Below are 21,629 nucleotides of genomic sequence, written 5' to 3' on the forward strand. Positions count from 1 at the left end.
CATCATCTCCACCAGATACCCCAGGAAGGAATCAGCCTGCAGAGGCAGGGGCACAGAGCAGGGCAGGGTTCTTCCCTCTGTGCAGGTTTTGAGATGATGATGGGTTTATCCAAATCTGTCCCTGCTTCTCACGTGTCCCTGCCCTGTCTCCATCCATCCGTTCACTGCCACTAGCCAATCTCCAGCCTGGCTCCCATGCTCTGACGTATTCTGCCTTGCCATCACAAGCCAGGAGGCTTTCAGCCAGCCAGGAGCTGACAACAGTCTGATTTACTCACCTGGGATAAATACAACACGAGGATTTGGGGCGTTTTCCTCCGTCAGCAGCAAGGCTGGTCCGTACCAGGTCATTGCTGGGCTGGGGCAGCTCACCCAGCACCCAGGCAGCTTTTGCCAGAGGGGTGACACTGACAAAGGGCCACCACTGCTACCCCTGGGTTCACTTCTGTTTACACCTGCCTCCTCCCTAGGAACAGTACAGGCAGCATCCAGCCAGACACAGCTCATTTGAATTCGGTGCTTGAGACCCAAAAATCCCCCAAGCTTGGCAGAGGGGTGCTTCACTGCTTCACTGCAGCACCAGGCTCACAGAGGCAGAGGCTTGCTGACAAAACAGCCCAAAAATGAGCAGTAACAAATGAATTCCAAAGCTTAAATCCACATTTCTTGTCCTGGGGAGCAGCTGGGACCTGGCACTGCCCTGCCCTTTGCTCCAAGCCAGCCCAGCAGGCCAAGGATGCACATGTTCACACTGGGCTGAACTCACCCACCCAGATCCTGGGCTGGGGTGCTCCAGACCCTCTGCTCCAGCACTGTTACACAACCAGTGTTATGAAGAAAATTCAATTACAGAAGTTATTTGCAGGCAGAAGTGCACCAGTGCACGTTGGAGGAATGCAAACTGCAATGGCCAGAGGTTCCTGGCTGGCCCAGAGTGAGCAGATAAGCCCCAGGGGGACTTGCTGCTCTTCAAGCAGAGGAATTTCCAGGACATGAAAAGAAAAGTCAAGGAGGTTTTGTAGGGTAAAATATCTTAATATTTATTATGTCTCAGGACAAAAAGAATTCTACTCAATACATAAAATGAGTTGAAGCAGCATATAATACTGACAATCAAGTCACAGCTGCATCGCTGCAAGGACACCTACCAAGGTAAAGGCACCAGGAGCTACATCACCAAACCTTGCTACAGCTTACAAAGAACCACTACAGCCTGTACTTAAGTACAACTATAAAAAAGTATATAAAACCCAGGGGAGGGATGATACAGCTTGGCAACAACCTTGCTGAGCCAAGGCTTCAGGCAGGCAGGACTGTTTTAACAGCCCCATCTCGAGAACAACTGCGTCTGGAGAGTGAGGGGATGTCAAAAGGCTGCCAGAGGGAAAGGGAAGCATCTCTTTCCCAGTGAAGGCACTGAAGATGAGCACTGGGACACCCGGGAGGCCACCAGGCACAGTCAGTTCAGCACAGTGTGGCACTTGGGGCAAGAACTGGGGGCTGCAGCACCCTGAGGAGTGCCCTGGCTGCAGCCACCACAGCCACACCAATTATCCCAGGTGGTAGCACAGCAGAGTAGTGTCAGGACAAGTGCAGCTGCTGCACTCCTTTCTATGAGCTAGTTGAGAAGAAGATCAGTCAGTTCAAAGCAAGATTTCACGACATGGCATTCAGAGGAAAACTGGAGGTGGAGGCATCATCCCCAGCCATTCCCTGCAATGCACACAGCAGAACATTAGCAGACAGGATGGATTTATACACAGGGTAAAATGACACAGGGTAAAATGACACAGCAGACACGGTCTTGCAGGTGCCCTCTAATCCCAAACCCCCCACACGTGGTACTCCTACCCCACAGGTGACCAGCAGCAGCCAGGGGGGCAGGGCAGCCCAGCAAGCCTACAGACATACCCAGCCACAGGCACAGAGCACTGGGGGCCAGCTACACCATCTCATACTGGTTGTTCGTGATGTACCGGGACAGGCAGCAGGACAGAATGATGCCTATCAACTGAAAAAGAGAAAAAAAAAACCCCGCATGTCAGAGGTAGTCAAAACCAGGGAGAAGTGTTTTCAGGAGAAAACCTGACAAATTGATCCAGGGTTTTATGAAATCCAAGGATGGACAGTGGGGTATACAAACCGCAACAAGGGCTGCTGCACCCTGCTTCAGAATCACCAAAAGTGGCTGAAGCACAGGATCCTGGCAGGCACCAACTAAACCAGCTCCTCACAAGAGATGCTCCAGGTCCCATCCCATTACATGGTGCTTCATAAAGCATCTACTGTTTTATGGTAATTGCAGAGATTACACAGATATCAGGAGTGTCACAGCCAATTACACAGCCACCAGAGAATGGCAGCACCTTTCCCTGCTGCAAGGACAGTGGGGAAGCAAGGCTGCTGTTGTCACATCAGGAAGGCACTGTTATCACAACATGCTCTGTTATCACAACACAGCCTCCCAGCACCTGTACAGGCTCCAGGGCCAGATCCTGTGTGACTCTGACCTCCACAAGCAAAGTTAGAGGCACATCAGCACAAGTCCCTGTCAGATGCATGACCCAGCCAAGCTTGCTGAAGGAAGCAATAAAATCTAAGAGAACTGGTTACAATTCCCAAGCCTGCCATCAGCTGAGATAATGCTGCAGCTGGGAGTGTGTGTGCAGCTCACCATTCATGTATCAGCCACATCTCAGTGAGCCCAGCCCAGCCGGGGAGGGGAGCGGAGAAAGCAGTGGGCACAGCAGAGCAGCTCTGGCTCTCAGGCTCTCCTGAAGCACTCAGCAGCATGAGCTGCAGCCAAGGGCTGCTGGCTCCCACCTCTCCCCCAGTTCAGTCCATCCATTATGGAAAGCACACGGTGCCAAGCTCATTACAGCCGAGTATCTTGGCAGGTTCCTGCTCCCCATGCCTGCAGTCCCAGCCGGCAGCACCTTGAGGCTCACGTCACAGCTCTGGGAACTGGGTCAAGGGGAGGCAGAATTTGAGCCCCTCCAAAGTCAAGGCTGGCTGCTCGGCACCAAGAGCCCAGCAAGGTTCCACAGCCCAGCCACAGGAGGACCAGCTGCACATCCTGCAGTGCACCAGAAAGTGCTCAGCACCTCAGGAAAGCCCTCGGCACCTCAGGAAAGCCCAGCACGGTGTCAGGGCCCGGCATGGCCGAGCTGGGGGCAGGGGCCTCCCATTTCCTGCCGGGATAAAGCTGCTGGGGCTGGGGCTGGCGAGCACGCTGCTGCTGCTGCTGCTGCTGCAGGAAGTGCCCTGCACGAGCAAGTGAAGGAGACGCTGGGGAGCAGGAGGGAGAGGACACCAGGCAGGGTAGGACGGCCTGTGGAGTGGTCAGCCACCAGCACAAGGGCTGCCACACAGGCATTCACAGCGACCCCAGCACACAGAAGCGATGCCAAACACCTTCCTGGTAAGAGGGTGGGTGGGTAGGAAAAGGAAAGGCGCAAATTTGATCCCTGCCAACAGCAGACGCGGAGAGTTTGTCCATCTCCATTTGTTTTTTCTTGAAGTCTGTTGTTTCAGAGCCAAATAAACCTGGGCTCAAGGAAATAGAGCTGGGGCTTCAGCCCTGGGTGTAAGAGATTTGGGCCTACACAGCAGTCAGATTAAATCCAGGGGGAATCCACAGAGTAGCTGCTTCTCCCTGACTGAAACCAATCGTGCCTTTTGTACACACCAGACTTTGCACTGAAATTGAATTCCTCTGGAGACATGCTAGCTTCACTCTGCACTCCTCCCAAGTCAGACAAGGGAGATTTACCTGGAAACACGCGATGCCAAAGGAGATTCCAGCCACAACGCTCATTTTGGACTCCATTGTTGATGTTACCAGGAGAAAACAACCCTGCAGAGGATGCAAAGCAAGCAATGGATCCCGTGCTTTCCACCCCCAGGAGTACAAAGCAGCTCCTCCCCAAAGCTCCAGGGGAAGATGCTCCTGTGCAAACAGCAGGGGGATCCTGGCTGCACCCCTCGTGTCAGAGCTCAGCAAAGCCATTTCCTGATAAGGAATGCCCCGATGCCTTATCAAGGAGAGCGCTGCCCTTGGGCTGCTCCCAGCCTAAGCCAGGTGACTCATCAGAGGAACTTGCACCACTCCACCATCCCTGTGGATGAGGTCACACGCCTCACCACCACCGGGTCAGAACGTTGCACCAAAGGGAGATGTCAGCACTGCCAAAACAAACTTTACTGGGAAACAACCTCCTTACTCACCTGTTCGTCAAAACACACATCCCTGAAGGCCAGTGCCTGGGTCTGGCTGCTCCCTGATCTCCAAGGAAGGAGATCCCTCAGATAGAAGGGAGGTCTAGATACCCTTATCTAGAGGAATAGATACCCTTATCTCTAGGGGAATCCCTGTGCCACTGAACATCTGCATCAATAGGGCAGCTCTCCTTTCAAGCTTGCCAGGGACAGACTAGCCCTCCTCCACACACCCATCCCTGCCCTTCTCACCTCCAGGACTGGCAGGCATATTTTTCTGAGCTTAACTTACATCCACAAACACTTTCAGCTTGGCCTTGTTTGGGTCTTTCAGATCTTCCTCCGAGCAGTCATTCTGGTTCTTGCAGCAGCTCTGGGGGATGCCCCTCTGGCTGAAGTATTCAGTCCTCTCCCAGTCGGAGTAGCTCTGCACCCCACAGCAGTGCAGCTGGAGTGGGAAGCACATTTGGAGAGCCTGGTCACAGCAGGAACTGACCCCTAGTCCCACCATCACTGCCACGGCTCCCCCACCCTCCCCCATCTCACCCAGCCAAATTCCAAAGCCTGTGATGGGAACGCCAATGCCACAGGTGTCTGTGGGGACACCCTGGGCCCAGCGGAGCATTCCCACCTGCTGGCAGCCAGATGCCAGCCTGGAGCTCTCACCGTTCTCTGGATGGTGTCGACAGCCTCGCTGTGCCGATCCGCGGTCACGTTGTAGTCCTTCAAGGCCAGGTTCAGGTTACTCTCAAAGTTTGTCTTGATCTGTAAGAGAGAGGTCTGAGTGCTGCTGCCATCCCCTCCTGCCCTGCAGGACCCTGTCCCTGCCTTAGTCACTGCTCGGTGATGGCAGGAATGACTCTGGCCATGGCCAGCAGACATTTCCCAGCCACCAGGCAATTAGAGGCTATATTAAAGGGCAGGCTGGATGCATTGGGGCAGCAGGGATGCTGCCTGTAATAACAAGGACCTGCGCTGTGCCATCTCCCTCCCAAGCAGGCACAGGAACCCTCTGAGGAGCTTTAATTGCTGAAATTATTGCAGAAGATAGACCAAAGCCAGAAATTACAGTCCAGGGCTACTCTGCCTATTCTGGAGGGACAATGTGCCGTGCTGGACTGACCCTGCACCCAGGCTCATCCTTCTGGGTCCTTACAGGGACCGCTTGGTCTTTGAGTTGCTTTAACCCTATTTTTGCTAAAGCAAGCACCACCTATGTCCCTCCAGTGAGATCTGCAACTGCACTGGGGTAAAAGCAGCATCAAACTCACTCTGCAGCACAGTGCCACCCAGACTCACCTCGTGCCTGAAGACGAACCCCACGATGGCAGCCACCAGGACGATGAGGAAGATGAGGGACAGGAGCATGGCATACTGCGGGCAGAAAGGATGGGATGGGATGGGATGGGATGGGATGGGATGGGATGGGATGGGATGGGATGGGATGGGATGGGATGGGATGGGATGGGATGGGATGGGATAGGACAGGACGGGATAGTGCAGGAGGAGAGGATGGGGTAGGACAGGATGGGGCAGGACAGACTGGGACAGGGTAGGGTAGGGGTGGGATCGGACAGAAATAAGATGGGATGTTCCAGGATGGATCAGAACGGGTCGGGATGGATCAGGAGAAGATGGGGTTCCATCCCGCCCTGTCCCAGGCCACCCACCAACTTGAGCATCCAGGTGCTGCCGCGGCAGGTGGCGAAGCAGCCGAAGGTGCCCAGGAGGACAACGACGGTGCCAGCGCCCACCAGGACGAACGGGACATTTGTGGCCTTCTCGTCCAAAAGGGAGAAGTAGACGGCCAGGCTCACCCTGCCCCAGATGCCCACGGCCAGCAGCACAATGCCCGACACCTGGTGGGGAGAGGGGAAAGCCGCAGTGGCTCGCGACTATCGCGACAGGGCGGCGCAGCCGCGACTGGTCGAGGGAGAAAGGGCGGGTGCTCACCCAGAAGACGAAGGTGTAGGTGAGCAGGACGCTCTTGAGGCAGGTGATCACCGGCTTCGTCTGCAGCCGCCGCGACGGGGACGCCATGGCCGACACGGGGCGACTGCGGGGCCAGGACGGGACCGGGGCGGGGCAGGACCGGGCCGGTGTCTGGTGGGCGGGGCCTCGGGGACACGCCCCGGACACGCCCCGAGTGCGGCTGGTCCCGCCCCCCGCCGGAGGTGCCCGAGCGCTCACGGAAATGCCCGAGAGTGCACGCAGGCGCGGTGCGTTTCCCCTCGCCGCCCGCAGAGGGCGCCCGGGTCACCGCTGTCCTGGGACACCCCCTGGGACACCCCCTGTCCTGGGACAACCCCTGTGCTTGGACACCCCCTGGGACACCCCCTGTCCTGGGACACCCCCTGGGACACCCCCTGTCCTGGGACAACCCCTGTGCTTGGACACCCCCTGGGACACCCCCTGTCCTGGGACACCTCCTGGGACACCCCCTGTCCTGGGACAACCCCTGTGCTTGGACACCCCCTGGGACACCCCCTGTCCTGGGACACCTCCTGGGACACCCCCTGTCCTGGGACAACCCCTGTGCTTGGACACCCCCTGGGACACCCCCTGTCCTGGGACACCTCCTGGGACACCCCCTGTCCTGGGACAACCCCTGTGCTTGGACACCCCCTGGGACACCCCCTGTCCTGGGACACCTCCTGGGACACCCCCTGTCCTGGGACAACCCCTGTGCTTGGACACCCCCTGGGACACCCCCTGTCCTGGGACACCTCCTGGGACACCCCCTGTCCTGGGACAACCCCTGTGCTTGGACACCCCCTGGGACACCCCCTGTCCTGGGACACCTCCTGTCCTGGGACACCCCCTGTCCTGGGACAACCCCTGTGCTTGGACACCCCCTGTCCTGGGACACCCCCTGTCCTCTGTCATCCCCTGTTCCGTCACACCCCCTGTCCTGTTCTACCCCCTGTCCCGTGCCACCTCCAGCTCGGTGCCAGCCAGTCCCTGCTCTCCTGCCCCAGCCCTGTCCAGGTGTCCAGCGAGACAGCCGCCCCTCGCCCCAGCACATGGCACTGCCACCACGCCAACAAGCGGCGCTTCCTGCCCTCCCTGGGGTGAGCCCTCCCGGAGATGGCCCCGGGCTGAGGGGTGCAGGCTTCCCTCAATGGGCAGCAGCAGCCCCGCACGGGGCCTCCCGGCTGCCCCGTCCTGCCCAGGACAGCGTGTTATTAATTAGCGCACTCACCAGTCTGGCCACCACATAATTGGCCCATTGAGATAGCAGCGCGTCCTCCCCTCCACACATCCCACACGAGTGCTCCTACCTGTCCGTGCCAGGCTCATCCCTCGTTTTTCCTTGCCCACGTGGCTCCACAGCCCAAATCCCCGGTGGCCCCAGGTCCTGTCCTGACCCCAGCACCGTGGACTGTGGGATCCTGACAAAGGCACTGCAGTACCTCTGCCTCGCGGGGGCCGAACTTCGGCAGGGAACAGACCCCAGCTGGAAGCGCTTGCCTCGGGAGAGGCTTCGGAACCTTCTGCTGCAGGGGGGTCTCTCCCTCCCTCCTGGCAAGAGGTGGGAAAGGGGACCTGGCTCCTGCAGTTTTGTGCTTGTCCCTGCTGGCCCCCATTCCCGGAGCCCGTCAGAGCTGGCACAGGCTCGGTTTGGCTCTGTCCTGTGTCTAAACAGGCTCCCGGCTCTTCTGCTTGTGGAAGAAAAACTCTTCCAGCCTTTTAAAGCCCCGGAGAAGCAGGAGGCGCGTTGGAAAACGGGAGATCCTGAGATTTACTATTTTTTACAATCTCATAATTTTGGGCCTGACTCACGGCTTTTGAATGTTTGGGATGGGCAGCCAAGGGGAAAAGTGAGTTTGCTCAGCACAAGCAGAGCAGCCAGGCAGGAGGGACGGACATCTGTGCAGTGACAAGGCGACAGAGGGGGCCGTCATCCTGCCTCCAGCTCCTCTCCATCCTTGCCAGGGCTCACGGCTGCTGCCGGAGCCAGCAGGGCAGGTGAGCTGCCCACCGCAGCCCCCCGGCTCCCCAGGATGGCACAGGAGGCAACCCCGGTCCTGCTGGTTGTCATTGCCAGGTTGGTGTCATCCACGTGGCACGAAGGTGAGTGCCGCGGTGCGCGGGCACGGCGGGGCTCCTGGGCAGCGCTGCTCCGGTTGGGAAGGGATGGAGGGTGCCTGGGTACAGCAATGCCAGGAGAGCATCAGTGCCTGAGGTGTGGGGTGCCTGTGGGGGTGAGCTGTGGGGACAGGGAGGAATGGAGGGGGTGCTGGCAGACATCCAGGGAGGAGCAGGAAACCAGCCAGCCTCTCTCCCTCACAACCCCGCATGCGGGAGCGCCGTTTCCCGCTGACTCCCTACTCCCACGGGGGCCGTGTCTGCTGGACAGAGCACACAGTCCCAACCGCCCCATGGCTGGACGACCAGGTGACCCAGGCTTTGTTTGGGGTGGTTTCCCCCTTCCCTGCTTTCATCCCCTCCCCTGCTTCCATCCCCTCCCCTGGCCGTGCTGCCAGCAAGTCTAGGGATGCTCCTGACCAGTGCAGCTGGGGCTGAACTGGTCCCAGGTGAGAAGGAAAAGGCAGCACTTGCAGTAGAAGGAAACATCACCATTAAATGGCACATCTGCCTGCGGGGACACGGCGCACCCTGTCCCCAGGGCCCTGGCGGGAGTCTTGGCAGCCCCCCCGGGGAAACAGGTTTGTTCACCAGGTCACGGACACATCCCTATGGGTACCGTCCCTGCTCCTCCGCTCTGCCATGGCAGCGTGAAAAGGGCAGCAGGATAAACGCGTTGTGAAAACGAGCGGGCAACTTGTGGGAAGCAGTGGGGAGCCGCTCCATTGTAAAGTTCATTTTGGGAAGATTGGTAATGGAGTTTCCTCCCCGTGACGGCGGGGCTTCTGCTCGGACTGGCCAGAGGTCTCCCCTTGGGTCTCCCCTTCCCAAAAGCCAGAGCAGAGACGAGGGGAGATGGGCGCAGCCTAGGCAGGGCAGCCGCCTTTTCCTGCGGTCCTCCCCAGGCCGATGATCCCCGCCATGCCGGGGGGAGCGCGGTGGGCTGGGCTGGGCTGGGCTGGCGAGGAGGGGGCTGTGCCGGCGGGGGCCAGCGGAAACGCGGAGGAAACGTGAGCTCAGTGCTGGGGAATGCTGCGGCCTGCCGAGGCGCCGAGGGGCCACGGGGAAGGACTCAGCCCTCTCCCCCTGTTGGCTCCCTCCCCACCGGCGAGTACCTCGCCCATGAAGGCTCGGTGCGGGCCGGAGGGCGGCTCGCAAGGACGGCGCAGGGCTGTCCTGACGCCACCCGCGGGGCCCCGCTCCGGCCGAGCGCCTCCGGCAGCTGCATCCTTCCCTGGAGCACGGGCAAGGGGCTGCACCCCCGGCAGCCCCCGGCCGTGCAGCGTGCCCGTCGTGCCTTGCCTTGGTGAGGGGATGGGCAGGAAAGGGCAGGAAAGGGCAGGAAAGGGCAGGAAAGGGCTGCTTTCTTCCTTCCCTTGGGATGCCCCGTGGCACTGACGGTGCCATGGGAGCTGGTGGAAGGACTTCCCGGCAGCAAGAAGCTGGGGGTCGGTGCCAGCCCACTCCGTGCCAGCCCCCGTTTCCTGCCACAACCGTGGCTGCTGCTGCCGCTGTTTAGTCTGCGGCTGGTGCCAGCGCTCACCAATGTCACTGGGGACTGGGCTCGCGGTCTGCCCAGTTCAACCCTTGGCAGCAGCCCCAAGGGCAGGGTCTGCCCAGGGCTGGGAGTGCTTTTGGGAGTTTTTGGGACGTTTTGCGGCCATGTGCTACCCTACAGCCTGCTCGTCTCTTCCTTCCTCCCCAGGCTCTGGCTACTACCTGGAGAGTCACACCAACGAAGTGTACATAGAAGAACCCCCCCCGGAGCCTGCCCTGGATTACCGTCGAGGTAACAGCACCCAACCCATCCTTCAGGTCCTCACGGGGAAACCAAGGCATGGCAGATTCCTCCGTCACCTGCCTGCTCTCCCGCAGTGCCCCAGTGGTGCGCCACGCTCAACATCCACCGCGGAGAGGCCACTTGCTACTCACCCCGGGGCAGCTCCTACCGCAGCAGCCTGGGCACACGCTGCGAGCTGAGCTGCAACCGCGGCTACCGCCTGGTGGGTCCCAGTGCTGTCCAGTGCCTGCCCAACCGCCACTGGTCCGGGATGGCATACTGCCGACGTGAGTGTCCCGGCCCTGGCCTCACCAGCATCCCCACAGGGTGTGCTCTGCCTGCTCAGCCGCTTCCCTGCCCTCTATGCTCTCTCCATCCCAGAAATCCGGTGCCACGTACTGCCGGCGGTGCTGCGAGGCTCCTACGTGTGCTCAGCAGGCGTGCAGATGGATTCCCGCTGTGACTACACCTGCCTGCCTGGCTACCAGCTGGAGGGTGACCGGAGCCGCATCTGCATGGAGGATGGGCACTGGAGCGGCAACGAGCCAGTCTGTGTAGGTAAATTCTCACTCTGCGCTGCTGGGGCACTCAGGGGTTCATCAGCCGTGCCTGGAGTGGCTGCAGGTGTCACCCCACATCCAACCCCACCTCCGTCTCTCAGAACCCCTTTCCCTGCTGCTCCCTGCAGTGCCATTAGCCCTGAAGCACAGCCACCAGCCTGGCACTGGGGCACTCACCCCTGGCTTTACAGCATGTTTGGGTGGCTCCGAGCTCCCTGGGGTGGTTCAACCAGGGCTGGTGCCTCGCTCTCAAAGCTCAGCCAAGGCATCCACAGGTTCCATGAATCCCTCTCCTCCCTCTGGGCAGATGTGGAGCCTCCCAAGATCCGCTGCCCAGAGTCCCGGGAGCGCATAGCAGAGCCAGGCAAGCTGACTGCCACTGTCTACTGGGATCCTCCCCGTGTGAGGGACTCTGCTGATGGTGTCATCAAGAGGTGAGGGCAGAGGTGTTGTAGGCACCGCCAGCGAGGGCTGGAGGCTGTGCTGGGTGCCCCTGCCTGGGGTGCTGATGGAGAAACCCATCTGTTGGGTCAGGGTGATACTGCGGGGCCCGGAGCCCGGCTCAGAATTCCCTGAAGGAGAGCATGTGATCCGCTACACTGTCCATGACCAGGCTTACAACCGAGCCAGCTGCAAGTTCCGCATCCACGTCCAAGGTGAGAGGGCTCCCGTGGGGCCACTCGCTGCTCCCCCCAGCTCCAGCCCCCAGCCCCACTGCTGGGGCTGTGCTGCAGCAGCCCCAGCCCTCACCCAGCTCCCCTCTCTGCAGTGAGGCGCTGCCCTGTGCTGAAGCCTCCGCAGAATGGGTACATCTCCTGCACCTCCGATGGCAACAACTACGGTGCCACCTGCGAGTACCTGTGTGATGGGGGCTACGAGCGTCAGGGCACCTCCCTGCGGGTCTGCCAGTCCACCCAGCAGTGGACAGGCTCCCAGCCCCTTTGTGCACGTAAGTGGGGCAGGCCGGGCAGGACTTGCCCGTGGCGATGCCCAGAGGGGATGCTGCCTGATGGGGGGACACAATGGCACCTCCCCACACACTATTTGTGTGTGTCTTGCCCTAGCCATGCAGATCAACACAGATGTGAACTCGGCCGCGAGCCTGCTGGATCAGTTCCACGAGAAGCGGCGCCTCTTTGTCGTCTCGGCCCCCGACCCCTCTAACCGCTACTACAAGATGCAAATCTCCATGCTGCAGGTGAGGAGACCTTCCTGAAGCCCCCCCTCCCACCTCCAGAGCCAGCACCTCCTCACTGTCCCCCCTCCTCCACAGCAAGCTGCCTGTGGGCTGGACCTGCGCCACGTCACCACTGTAGAGCTGGTGGGGCAGCCCCCACATGAGGTGGGGCGCATCCAGGAGCACCGGCTGTCCCTTGGCATCATCGAGGAGCTCAGGTAGGCAACATGGGGCTGTTCTGCAGAGCCAGGTGGCTATTCAAGGGGACAGGGAAGGGGAATACCTCTAGGAATGGCAAAGCTTGAGGTTGCAGCTGGGTTCATGAAGAGCCCTGTTCTTGCTGCACCAGAGGGGCTCATGCAATGGGGGCACCCCCTGCAAGTCTGAATGCAGTGTCACCAGAGCTTCCCAGAGCTCACAGCCCCGAGGATAACATGGGAGCCCCCACTCCAGGAGGATCTGAGCATGCTTGCAAAGGTGGGCAGGCTCAGCACTCGGTGCAAGCCCTGAGCAGCAAATGCTCTTGCACCTGCAGGCGCTTCCTGCACCTCACACGCTCCCACTTCAACGCGGTGCTGCTGGACAAGGCGGGCACCGACCGCGAGCGCTACATCTCCCCGGTCAGCCCCGACGAGCTCTTCGTCTTCATCGACACCTTCCTGCTGAGCGAGCGTGAGGCAGCGAGGCGGGCACAGACCGGGGACCCCTGCGAGTGAGCCAGCTCCGGGGAGAGCCCTGCCACTGCTCTCCGGGCATGGACACCTTCCTTTCTGCTTTTCTAGTCGCCCACTGTAGAGGAGGAGCAGGGTGCCAAGGAGCTCCAGGGAAGGGAGCTCCTCTCTGGCTGTTCTGGCACACAGTGGGGAGCAGGGACTACGTGCCAGCAGTGTCCCACTGCCCACCAGCCAGGAGCTGTTTCCAGCTGAGGGATGGTTCAGCTCAACCACGACCTTGGTGGGAAACACTGGAATGCCCCTGCTCAAATCCCAGGGCAGGGGGGAAGCTGGAGGAGAGTGACAGGGCAGGGAGGGCAGCCTGGCCAGCAGTGCAACAGCCTCTAACTCAGCAGCTTCAGCCTCCTCCTGGCTCACCCTGTGCACGACCTGTACCCGATGCCTCCCACTCTGAAAGCCCTTATTAAAAGCAGACAGCCTCATGCTCAGCAAAGCCCATAGCAGCCAGCCAGGATGCAGTCTACCCAAAAGGGCTTGCCATCACCTCTGCCATTCACTCCCTCTCCCACCACCCACGGGGAACCCTTTCTGGGAACTGTTTTGGCAGTAGAATACTAAGTTGAAATAAATACATTTGTATAAAAAGTCAGTGCTAGCACCTGTGTCACTGAGAGGCCTGGGAAACAAATGTTTCCTGGAGACCACAATCCCCAACCCCCCCAGGCTGACCCCACACAGTTCCATCCATCCAGGGCTGCAGCTGGGGCTGGGCTGTGTGTGGAGAAGAGGGTGGAGAGGACAAGGAGAGAGCAAACTGTGGAACGGGGTAGTAGAAAAAAAGAATAGGAAGAAATAAAAACACAACTACAATTCAAAGCATTTTCCCTGGGGTAGAAGGGAGGGTCCACAAGGACTCCAGTTCAGCCTGAAATCTGGGACAAGGCTTATAATAAGAGAAAAACCCTTTAAATGAAGCTAGGCCAAGAAGACTTTCTGCCCAAGCCTGTTTAGAGAAGGTCATGTTTATTAAAGTACAAAGAAAAAACCCACCCAATGCATATTTGGCAGCCTCACCAGGCTATGCAGGGAGTGTGGCTCCCCCCAGCAGTGCCAGTCCCGGTGCCACAGCCTAGGGCCTCAGCTTAGCCATGGTGGAGCGGAGCTGGAGTGTCCCCTCTGCCCAGGAGCCCGGGTACTGGCACATCTTCTGCCACAGGTTCAGCTCCTCACCTGTGGAGTCCATCCAGTCCACAGCCTGCCCGTTGCTCATGCCTGGGGGAAAGGATGGAAGAATTCCCTGCTGGAGCAGCCTCATGCCTGCTGCACAGCAGCCCCGGCGAGGCTGCTGCTGCCCAGGGTGTGATGGGCCCGCAGGCTCCTCACCATTGCCCACCCCCAGCCGGACACCCCCGAGGAAGTCATTGCTGGACAGTGGCTCCCGGTCCCACACTGTCAGCTCCAGGCAGAGGTGCTGCAGCTCCTCGGGGCTGATGCCATTGTAGACAAAGGTGTGGTTGTAATGAGGGTTCAGGGTCTTCTTCACCACAGGCGTCTTCCTCTTGGAGGCTTTGTTTTTGTGTGGCAGGAGGTAGCTGGGGAAAGCAACCCTTTGGGTTAGCAGCACATGGGCAACTGCCTCCTGCTCCAGGGGCTGGGGCACTTCAGCCCCCCAGGACCTGGCCTGGAGCCCCCCTCCCTTCCTGCCTTTCCTGGCACAGCTCGCAAGGACCATGACACCCTGCAAGGGGCCCTCCTCCAGGTCCCCCAGCAGCTTTGGGAATACAGCCAGGGAGGACAGCGCCTTCATGGCCCCCCACCCCAGGACCGCCACTCACCCCTTAACAAAGCTGTCTGAGGTCCCCCCAGACTTGGCTGCTGTGAGGTTCTTGGCTTCTTTGATCCAAACCTGGAGCTCACCACCTTCCCCTGTTTTGCCTAGGAAATCCCAACACAGTAGAAATTAATCTGATTTAATTTATACCACTGCAACCTCTGTAAAGCTTCCCCTGAACACCCTTCACTCCAGAGGTAGGTGCAGAGCCTGGACTGGCATCTTCTCTTGCCTTCTCCTGTATTGGCCCTGCCTGCTGAAGCAAAGGCAGACAAAATTGCTTCATGGACAAGCCTGGTCCAGCCCCAGGGAAGTAGTGAGATGATCTGTGCAGCCTGAAGACAGCCAGGTCTGCCCTGACCCAGAGCAGCTTTGCAGATGTTTGCAGAGGAGAAGGCTGTAGTGACACCACCCAAGAACCCCATCCAGAGCCAGTCTGCATGGCCATGAGCAGGCCCTGCAGGGCTACACACTGATCCCTACCTTTCCTGCTATTCCCGGCCCCAGGATGCTTGGCAGACGGGATGTACTTCATGGAGACAACCAGCTCCCCCTTGTACTGGTGGAGACCAGCAGCATCTGTCCCCCTCTGCAAGGAGGTGAGAATTACCAACCACAGCAGAGAAGCTATGGCACATACAGTGACAGCATGGTGTGCAGCACCTCCCCAGGATGGGACAAAGCACTTGGTTTCTCCTAGATGTGGCTGAGCTGGCACAAACTTCCCCCCAGCACGACCTGTGTAGTCCAGCTCCTTTGGGGTCTTATTTTGGCCCAATCACCTGGTCAGGAGCAGGGAAGCTAGCCTCAAGGCAGAAGATCTGCCCTTTTTTACTACAACAGCACTGCTGTCTGGGGTTTTCACATCTCCAAATGTTTGATTTGGCACAAGACTTTTGGCAGTGCTCAGCTAAGGTCTCCACACCCTCTGCCCACTGAGGGTTATACCAATAGGAGCAGGCAAGGGAGGCTGTGGGCGGCAGGGGCACACCTTGCCATGCAGGGGTAGGAACTCTTCCAGGTGGCTCTCAAAGTTCCAGGCATCCAGTGGGACCTCCACCTCTCCCAGGAACGTGTTGCGGCCAAAGCGATCATGGTGCCACACCGAGAACTGCAGCGTCCTTGCGAGCAGCAGGGACTTGCTAATCTCATACTGGGAAAACACGAAAACCAGTGGTGAGCAGGCAGCAGAGGACAGGGGCAGGCTTGGCTAATTCCTTCAGCTAAAGCTCATGAGCACAAGAGGAGACAGGCTTGAGAAGCAATGGACGCGCATGGGAGCTGCGTCCTCTTTCTTCCCACACCTGCCGAAACCTCAGAGTGCCAGGGCAGTCAGTGGTGCAGGAGCCTGTGCTCTCCCAGCAAATGGCCCTCAGAGCCAGGACCCATGGCATCTGGCCATCCCACCACAATCAGGGCTCTGCCAACCCACCAAGACCTCAGCTAACCCGGCTGTGGGAGCCTAGAAACCAAACCATAGCTCTTGCTTCCTCCCATGCAAGAGTGCCTGGCCTCAGAGGTGCGCTGCCAGACTCGGGGACAGAGTCAGACAGCAGGGATGGGGAAGGGCAATGCCAAGTTGTTCTGCCCTGGGGCCCAGAACTGTCTTATCTCGGCCCCAGTGGTGTGCTGTCCTCCCTCCTGCCACTGTAACGTGCCTCCAGGGGCCAGGAGGCCTTCACCTTGGAAGGAAGTATCCAGGGTAAGCAGGATGCCTCTGCTCTGGGGAATGCCACAGGAAGCAGGGATATGTCCCCATGACAGTCACATCGGCAGCTGTGCCTCCACTCCACCATGGCATTGGGGCTTGGCAGCACAGCCAGAGCAGAGCTGGGACTGCAGGGATTTTGCAGCTTTCAGGATGCAGTCTCTGGACACGGGTCCTCCGCACAGACCCTGTTGCAGGGTTAGGGGTTCACCCCTCCCCTTGCCTGTTCTAGAAGCATCCCCTGAGTACCTGCAGCCCAGCCCATCCCCACTGACCTTCAGCAGCTCGTTGTACAGGGGGTTGATGGTATTACGTTTGATGGTCGTCTTGCGCTTCCCTTGCCGGGATTTGTCGGGCAGCAGGTAGGTCTTCACATACCTGAAGGGAGAACAGGCAGCACTTCAGCAAGGGCTTCGCACAATTAATCCTCCGAGTTCCCCAGGGCAACCCCAGACCTTCTGTCTCATCACCAGGACCCTCCCACTTACAGCTCCCATCTCTGGTGGGCACCCCACAACCCAGCTGGGCACCGCTGCTGGGTGCCAGCAGCCATCACCCCCCTGGCTCTCACGGATTGGAGCGCTTCCTGCCCTCGTCCCCATAGGCCAGCTGGCGACACTCCTTCACGTGAATGAACAAGGTCTGCGTCCTCTGCTCGTAGCTCAGGGAGAAGGAGATGCCCCCAGTGACAGCCACGCTGCCGAAGTCACCGGCCTCACTGTAAATGCTGACCATGCTTCCCAGTGTGCTCTGAAAGACAAGGCAGGGCTGAGCTGGTGCAGCATCACCTGACAGTCCTTCTTCATCCTCAGCAAGGTTATGCCCTGTGCCTCTTCTGCACAGTCCCCCTCACCTCCCCTTGGCTGGGGAAGGCCACAAGTGCCTCCCACCCACATGCAGTGGCGTGGAAGAGAGCTGAGTCTCTGCATTTTGAGTCTCTTCAAGGTGAAGAAGCCTCCATGTGGAGAACAATAAATCTTCAGTACAGGAACACACTTCGCTCCCGTGGAGGAGTGAGGCCTAATGGCCAAAAGGATCTAAAGGACTCCCCAGAGACAGAGCTCCCAAACAAGTCCCCTTACAGCTGTTGCCGAGAAGGAAGCACCCCCAATGTGCTCTGTTTCTTCATGTAATAATGTAATGTAATTCTTAATACCCTGCAGCCTGTTGGCCTTGTTCCTGGCACCCTTCACAGAGTGGCCTCCGATAATAAAGGCTTTGCTCTCTGTGGAATGCTATATGAGGCTTTTGTCCTTTATCCCTGTGTCACCCAAGAGTGGCTTCACAGGAGAGCTAGGAATCACTACAGCTGAAGTCACTAGACACTGTGCCCCTTGGGATGTCCCCAGCTGGATGCCTCTCCAGGAAGGTCGCAGGACCCTGGGAAGGACACCACCGGACCCCAAACAGGGCCCCACACACAAGGCTCTTAGCCCTTCCCTCCAGGACCTGCCTTCCTCCCACCCAACCCATCGGCACTGCCTTTCTCCATCACTTCTCCCTGCAGCGGAGCAGAGCCCAGCCACCCCACAGGAGCTCACCGAGGAGGTGCCACTGCGCATGCTGCCCCGTGCCACCCGCTGCCGGTGGATCTCCACCAGGTTATCGATGTCCTCCTCCTCCTCCTCCTGCAAGGACACAGACAAACAGCCTGTGTAGGAAGCGGTCGGGCACAGCCAGCTGGACACCCAGCTCCTCCAGCTGGCAGCCATCTCCACCGCACTCTGAGGTCTCACCAGCTCTGTGTTGAGGCCAGGGACTGACTTGCTCCTGTCCCCCAAAGAGCCACCTTCCCCCACAAGGTCCTCAGGGCGCAGGTCAATCACGGACTTGGTGTAGTCTGCACAGAGGTGGTGAGCGGGAGGCAGCAGCATGGAGGACTAGCAGAGCCCTGCTGCTCCCTCATACAGGGGGCTGCTGCAGCCTCTCCTATCTGCACTGAAAGCCCTTCACGGCCCAGGGAGGAGGAGCTACCCAACCCCGGCCATGTCAGCACCCAAACCCACAGCACCCACAACATCTCTCACCCGCAGGCCTCACCACCCGCCGGGGGTTCTTCTTGAATATTGTTTCCTGCTCATCCACCAAAGTGCTGCTGCGGGTCCCCACAGTGGCATCCTGGGGAGGAAGAGTCCCTTCAGGGCAGGGCAGGGCTAGGAGCCCTGTGGGGAACCCAGCCCCATGCCCCAGGACAGGGCTGAGCCTGCTGGAGCAGCATCACACACCCGGCCATCAGAGAACACGCTTTTGGAGTGGAGAGGGAGGGTCAGGCTGGAGGAAGCAGGTCTGGCTGGCACAACAACCTGTTTTCCAGGAATGGCTCTCTTCAGAGAGTTCCTCCTGTGGTGGACACAGAAAGGTCTGTCCTGGGCCACAAGTACAGCTGGCAGAACAAGTGCTGGCCAGGAAGTGCCACTTGAGATGCCTGTAGCAGCCTGGGAGCAGAAGAGCCCAGGGACAGGCTTCAGCCCAGCCAGAGAAGCCAGCTTCCCCTCACTAGACTGAGAAAAACACACTTCAGATAAGATCCCATCCTCTGCCAGCCAGTCTTGCCAAGGACAACCCACCCCAGGATCCTCTCACCTGTCCCCCACATCAGCAGGACTAGGTCTGTAGCTGTCCAGGCTCATGTTTTCCATGGACTCTGTGTCGCTTTTGCCATCCTGAGGGTCTGAGGCATCTGGAAACAAACTGCAGACAAGCGAAACCACAGGTATGTCCCATTTGTCAAGGAGATCTGTCTGAGAGAACTTCTGCACCACAAGGATCCACGTGGGGCAGCAGATTCCTCTCAAACCTGCAGCAGATGAGAGCTGGTGCCTGGAGCATGGGGGACTCTCACCTGGACCCCTCCCGGGGTGCAGGGGGGCTCGGCTGCCGGACTGCAGAGCAGCTTTTAGGCTCGCTGAGCTGGGCTTTCTGGAGAAGAGTTTGTCCCACAGTCTCTCTTTTGTTGGCTAGAAGGAGAGAAGCATTAGGAGAAGCCCTGCTCCAAGCTCATTGCCTGGAGCAGGAGTTGTTCCCATCCAGCTCCACACTGGGCAAAGCTGAAGCACCCACGGCTGGGCTGTGGAAGCTGGCATTGCTGTGGCACCCCTACCTGTTGGCCTGTGCCGCAGGGACAGCCGCACCATGTCGCTGCCCAGGTGGTTGGCGAAGCGGTTCACCCTCTGGTCATAGAACCAGTCGCCCGTTGTCTTCTTCAGCTCGCTGCAGGGCAGGGGGTGGTGGGGGCAGTCAGGGGCAGTGGGGGATGTGCCCCAACCCACCCTCGGTGCTGCCACAACCCAAGAACACAGGCAGGATGGGCAAAATCAGCAGGTGACTGGGCAGAGACAATTCACTGGGCAGCTGACAGGCTCAGCTACATCCTCAGCAAACATGGGAGCAAGCCAAGTTTTGTAGGACAGGGGAGGCCAAAAGGGAGGAAATCTGGGATGCTTGAAACACAGGCTGTGCAAGAGGCACAGGGGAATGCTGCAGTGAAGTCAGGGGGTAAAGAAGCATGGGAACATGAAAGAGACACAAGAGTGGAATATGACCCATTTCTCCATGACCCAAACAAGGGAACCCTCTCTGGGAGCAACAGCAGAGCAAGCTGCCCTACACTGGAGAGGACCAGCCAGGCTAGGAAAGGCTAGCGGGGCATCAAGTTGAGGCAACTGAGAAGAGGAAGGGGACAGGAGGCATGTACAGAACGTGCCCCTGCCACTTGTCCTGGCTACTCACGCCTCCTTGGTGCAGACTTTGCAGCGCCAGGAGCCGCTGGGGCTGTAGGAACGGCAGTCCCGGCACACCAAGTGGTTGCAGCCCCGGCAAGTGTTGGCCTTGGGGCTGACGCGGCCCAGGCTCTGCTGGCAGCGGGCACAGGTCCGCTCGCTGTAGCGCTGGCTGCCCCTCTTGGCCCCCTTGCGCCGGATCTCCAGCAGCTCATTCTTCAGGCGCCTGCTCAGACCCGACACCAGGAGCTGTCAGAGGCGCCCCGGGACCCCGGGGACACCCATCATCCACACTCTCACTCATCCACCCGCTTCCAGAGCGAAGGGGGGAACCGGCTCCAGCCCAGCTCCAGCCGCGTTCGCACCTGATCCTCCTCTCCTCTGCTTTGCGGAGCTCCTCGTCGCGCTGCAGGACCTGCAGGATCAAATCTCTCTCCACGTCCGACAGGAAGGACAGATCCACAGCCTCCGACATCGCTCCAGCCAGGATGGCTGGCCCTCACCGGATGCCAGCTAGGGACATGACAGCTGCTGAACGCGGGTCCGGCCCCGTGCCCGTTCCGGGGCTGAACGGGATCGCGGCACCGGGGACACCGGCCCGCCCACCGTCTCCAGCGCCCTGCCCCGGGCTGGGCTCGGGCCGCCTGCCAGCCCCGCTGACCTCAGCCGGCTCCGTGGGACCGGGCTGGCGCCCAGCACCCGTGGGCAGCCCCGGCAGGAAGGAGCCGCCCCGGGCCGCCCCTCCCACGAACGCACCGGGGCTCGGAGTTGCCCGAGCCCGAGGAGCCGCCGGGAGCGGACACGCACCAGGAGCCGCGGCACGGGCAAGATCCGGCTCGCGGGCGGCGGCACCGAGACGCGGGCGGCCGCTCCAGCCTCGACGGAGCCGGAGCCCGTGCTCGGGGGCTACAGCCGCTCCCCGCCCGGGTCGGCGGAAACGGCAGAAGGAACCTTTCCGTCCCCGCAGCCGCGCTCCGGTGTCCCTCGGGGAGGAGAGGGCGACGGGACGGACCCCAGGCTTCTCTCTGTCGGGGAAAGGTGGAGCCGGGGCCAGTGGCACCGCGCTCTCAGCGCGGCCACCGGGGCTGGGAACTAGCCCTGCCCCGGGATACCGCGACTCGATCCCTGGACCACAGAGGGACCCCTGGCTGCCCCGGACTCCCCACCAGCCGAGGGATCCCCGTCCTTCCCCGTCCGCAGAGGAACCCTCGGTACCCTCGCCAGCGGAGCGCCCACGATCCGCCCGGTACCTGCAGCGGCTCCGGCCGGCGCCTCCCGGCAGCGGGAGGGGGGAGCCGGGAGGGGAAGGCGGTACTGGTTCCTTAAAGGAGCCGTGCCGGCCGCACCTGCGGCACCTATGGGGCGGTCCGTGAGGGAGGCGGTGCCCGTTCCCTCCGCCCCATCACTCCCGGTAGAGCCGCGGCTGCAGCCCCGCGGAGGGCCCGGCTCCCCATGGCCCTGACTGGGTGGGCAGCTTCTCTCGAAGAGCACAGAGCTCACTCACACCCGAACGAACTGTGGGGGGGGGATCCCCCGGCATCCCCAAGGAGGAACCCCGGGGCTGTGGTGTTCTCCAGCCACAAGGCTCCAGCCGCTGCCTTTGTTCTTCGTAGCAGAGATACGGTCCCCGCAGAGCGCCTCTCCCCTGCCCCTCAGCACAGGCTCCGGGGAGCCCTGACCACACGAGGTGTGGGGCTCCAGCAATAGGGAGGTGGTTTCTCGCCGGGCAGGACAGCGGGGCAGGCCACCTGGGTGCAGTCCCAAGGCAAACGAGAGAACGCGGCTCTGCCCACACTTTCAGCCGCACCCCAGGGACGGGAGAACTACAAGCTGCCACCCCTGTTGGGAGCGATGAGACATTGAAGCAGTGGAA

At 60.1% G+C, this 21,629-nt stretch overlaps 3 protein-coding genes across 4 annotated transcripts; 1 reads left to right on the plus strand and 2 right to left on the minus strand.

Moving 5' to 3' along the window:
• Window positions 1-1,942: 1,942 nt before the first annotated feature.
• TSPAN6 (tetraspanin 6) lies at window positions 1,943-6,258 on the minus strand. Of its 2 annotated transcripts, none has more exons than XM_062503034.1 (7): window positions 6,172-6,258; window positions 5,889-6,077; window positions 5,518-5,592; window positions 4,885-4,983; window positions 4,523-4,666; window positions 3,773-3,856; window positions 1,943-2,011 (listed from the first exon to the last, which is right to left on the minus strand). In XM_062503034.1, the coding sequence occupies exons 1-7, from the start codon at window positions 6,256-6,258 to the stop codon at window positions 1,943-1,945; spliced, it is 747 nt and encodes a 248-aa protein (XP_062359018.1). The 2 variants fall into 2 exon arrangements, with proteins under 2 accessions (XP_062359018.1, XP_062359017.1); XM_062503033.1 differs by having other exon boundaries at window positions 4,511-4,666.
• Window positions 6,259-9,429: 3,171 nt separating this feature from the next.
• SRPX2 (sushi repeat containing protein X-linked 2) lies at window positions 9,430-12,540 on the plus strand. The gene is given in 12 exon segments (XM_062502891.1): window positions 9,430-9,502; window positions 9,505-9,575; window positions 9,577-9,613; window positions 10,013-10,096; window positions 10,183-10,374; window positions 10,469-10,645; window positions 10,955-11,081; window positions 11,182-11,303; window positions 11,417-11,596; window positions 11,712-11,845; window positions 11,921-12,042; window positions 12,360-12,540. Coding segments are annotated over 12 exon segments (1,500 nt in total).
• A 1,087-nt stretch (window positions 12,541-13,627) lies between these two features.
• On the minus strand, window positions 13,628-20,231 carry SYTL4 (synaptotagmin like 4). The gene is made up of 16 exons (XM_062502855.1): window positions 20,122-20,231; window positions 19,767-19,982; window positions 19,138-19,247; window positions 18,880-18,994; window positions 18,621-18,728; window positions 18,263-18,377; window positions 18,065-18,155; window positions 17,774-17,877; window positions 17,579-17,665; window positions 16,609-16,787; window positions 16,313-16,415; window positions 15,319-15,482; window positions 14,813-14,916; window positions 14,334-14,433; window positions 13,882-14,090; window positions 13,628-13,770 (listed from the first exon to the last, which is right to left on the minus strand). Exons 1-16 carry the CDS (start codon window positions 20,229-20,231, stop codon window positions 13,628-13,630), a joined length of 2,058 nt encoding a protein of 685 aa, XP_062358839.1.
• Window positions 20,232-21,629: the final 1,398 nt, after the last annotated feature.

The sequence above is a fragment of the Cinclus cinclus genome, chromosome 15 (assembly GCF_963662255.1).
Source record: "Cinclus cinclus chromosome 15, bCinCin1.1, whole genome shotgun sequence".
Lineage (NCBI taxonomy): Eukaryota > Metazoa > Chordata > Aves > Passeriformes > Cinclidae > Cinclus > Cinclus cinclus.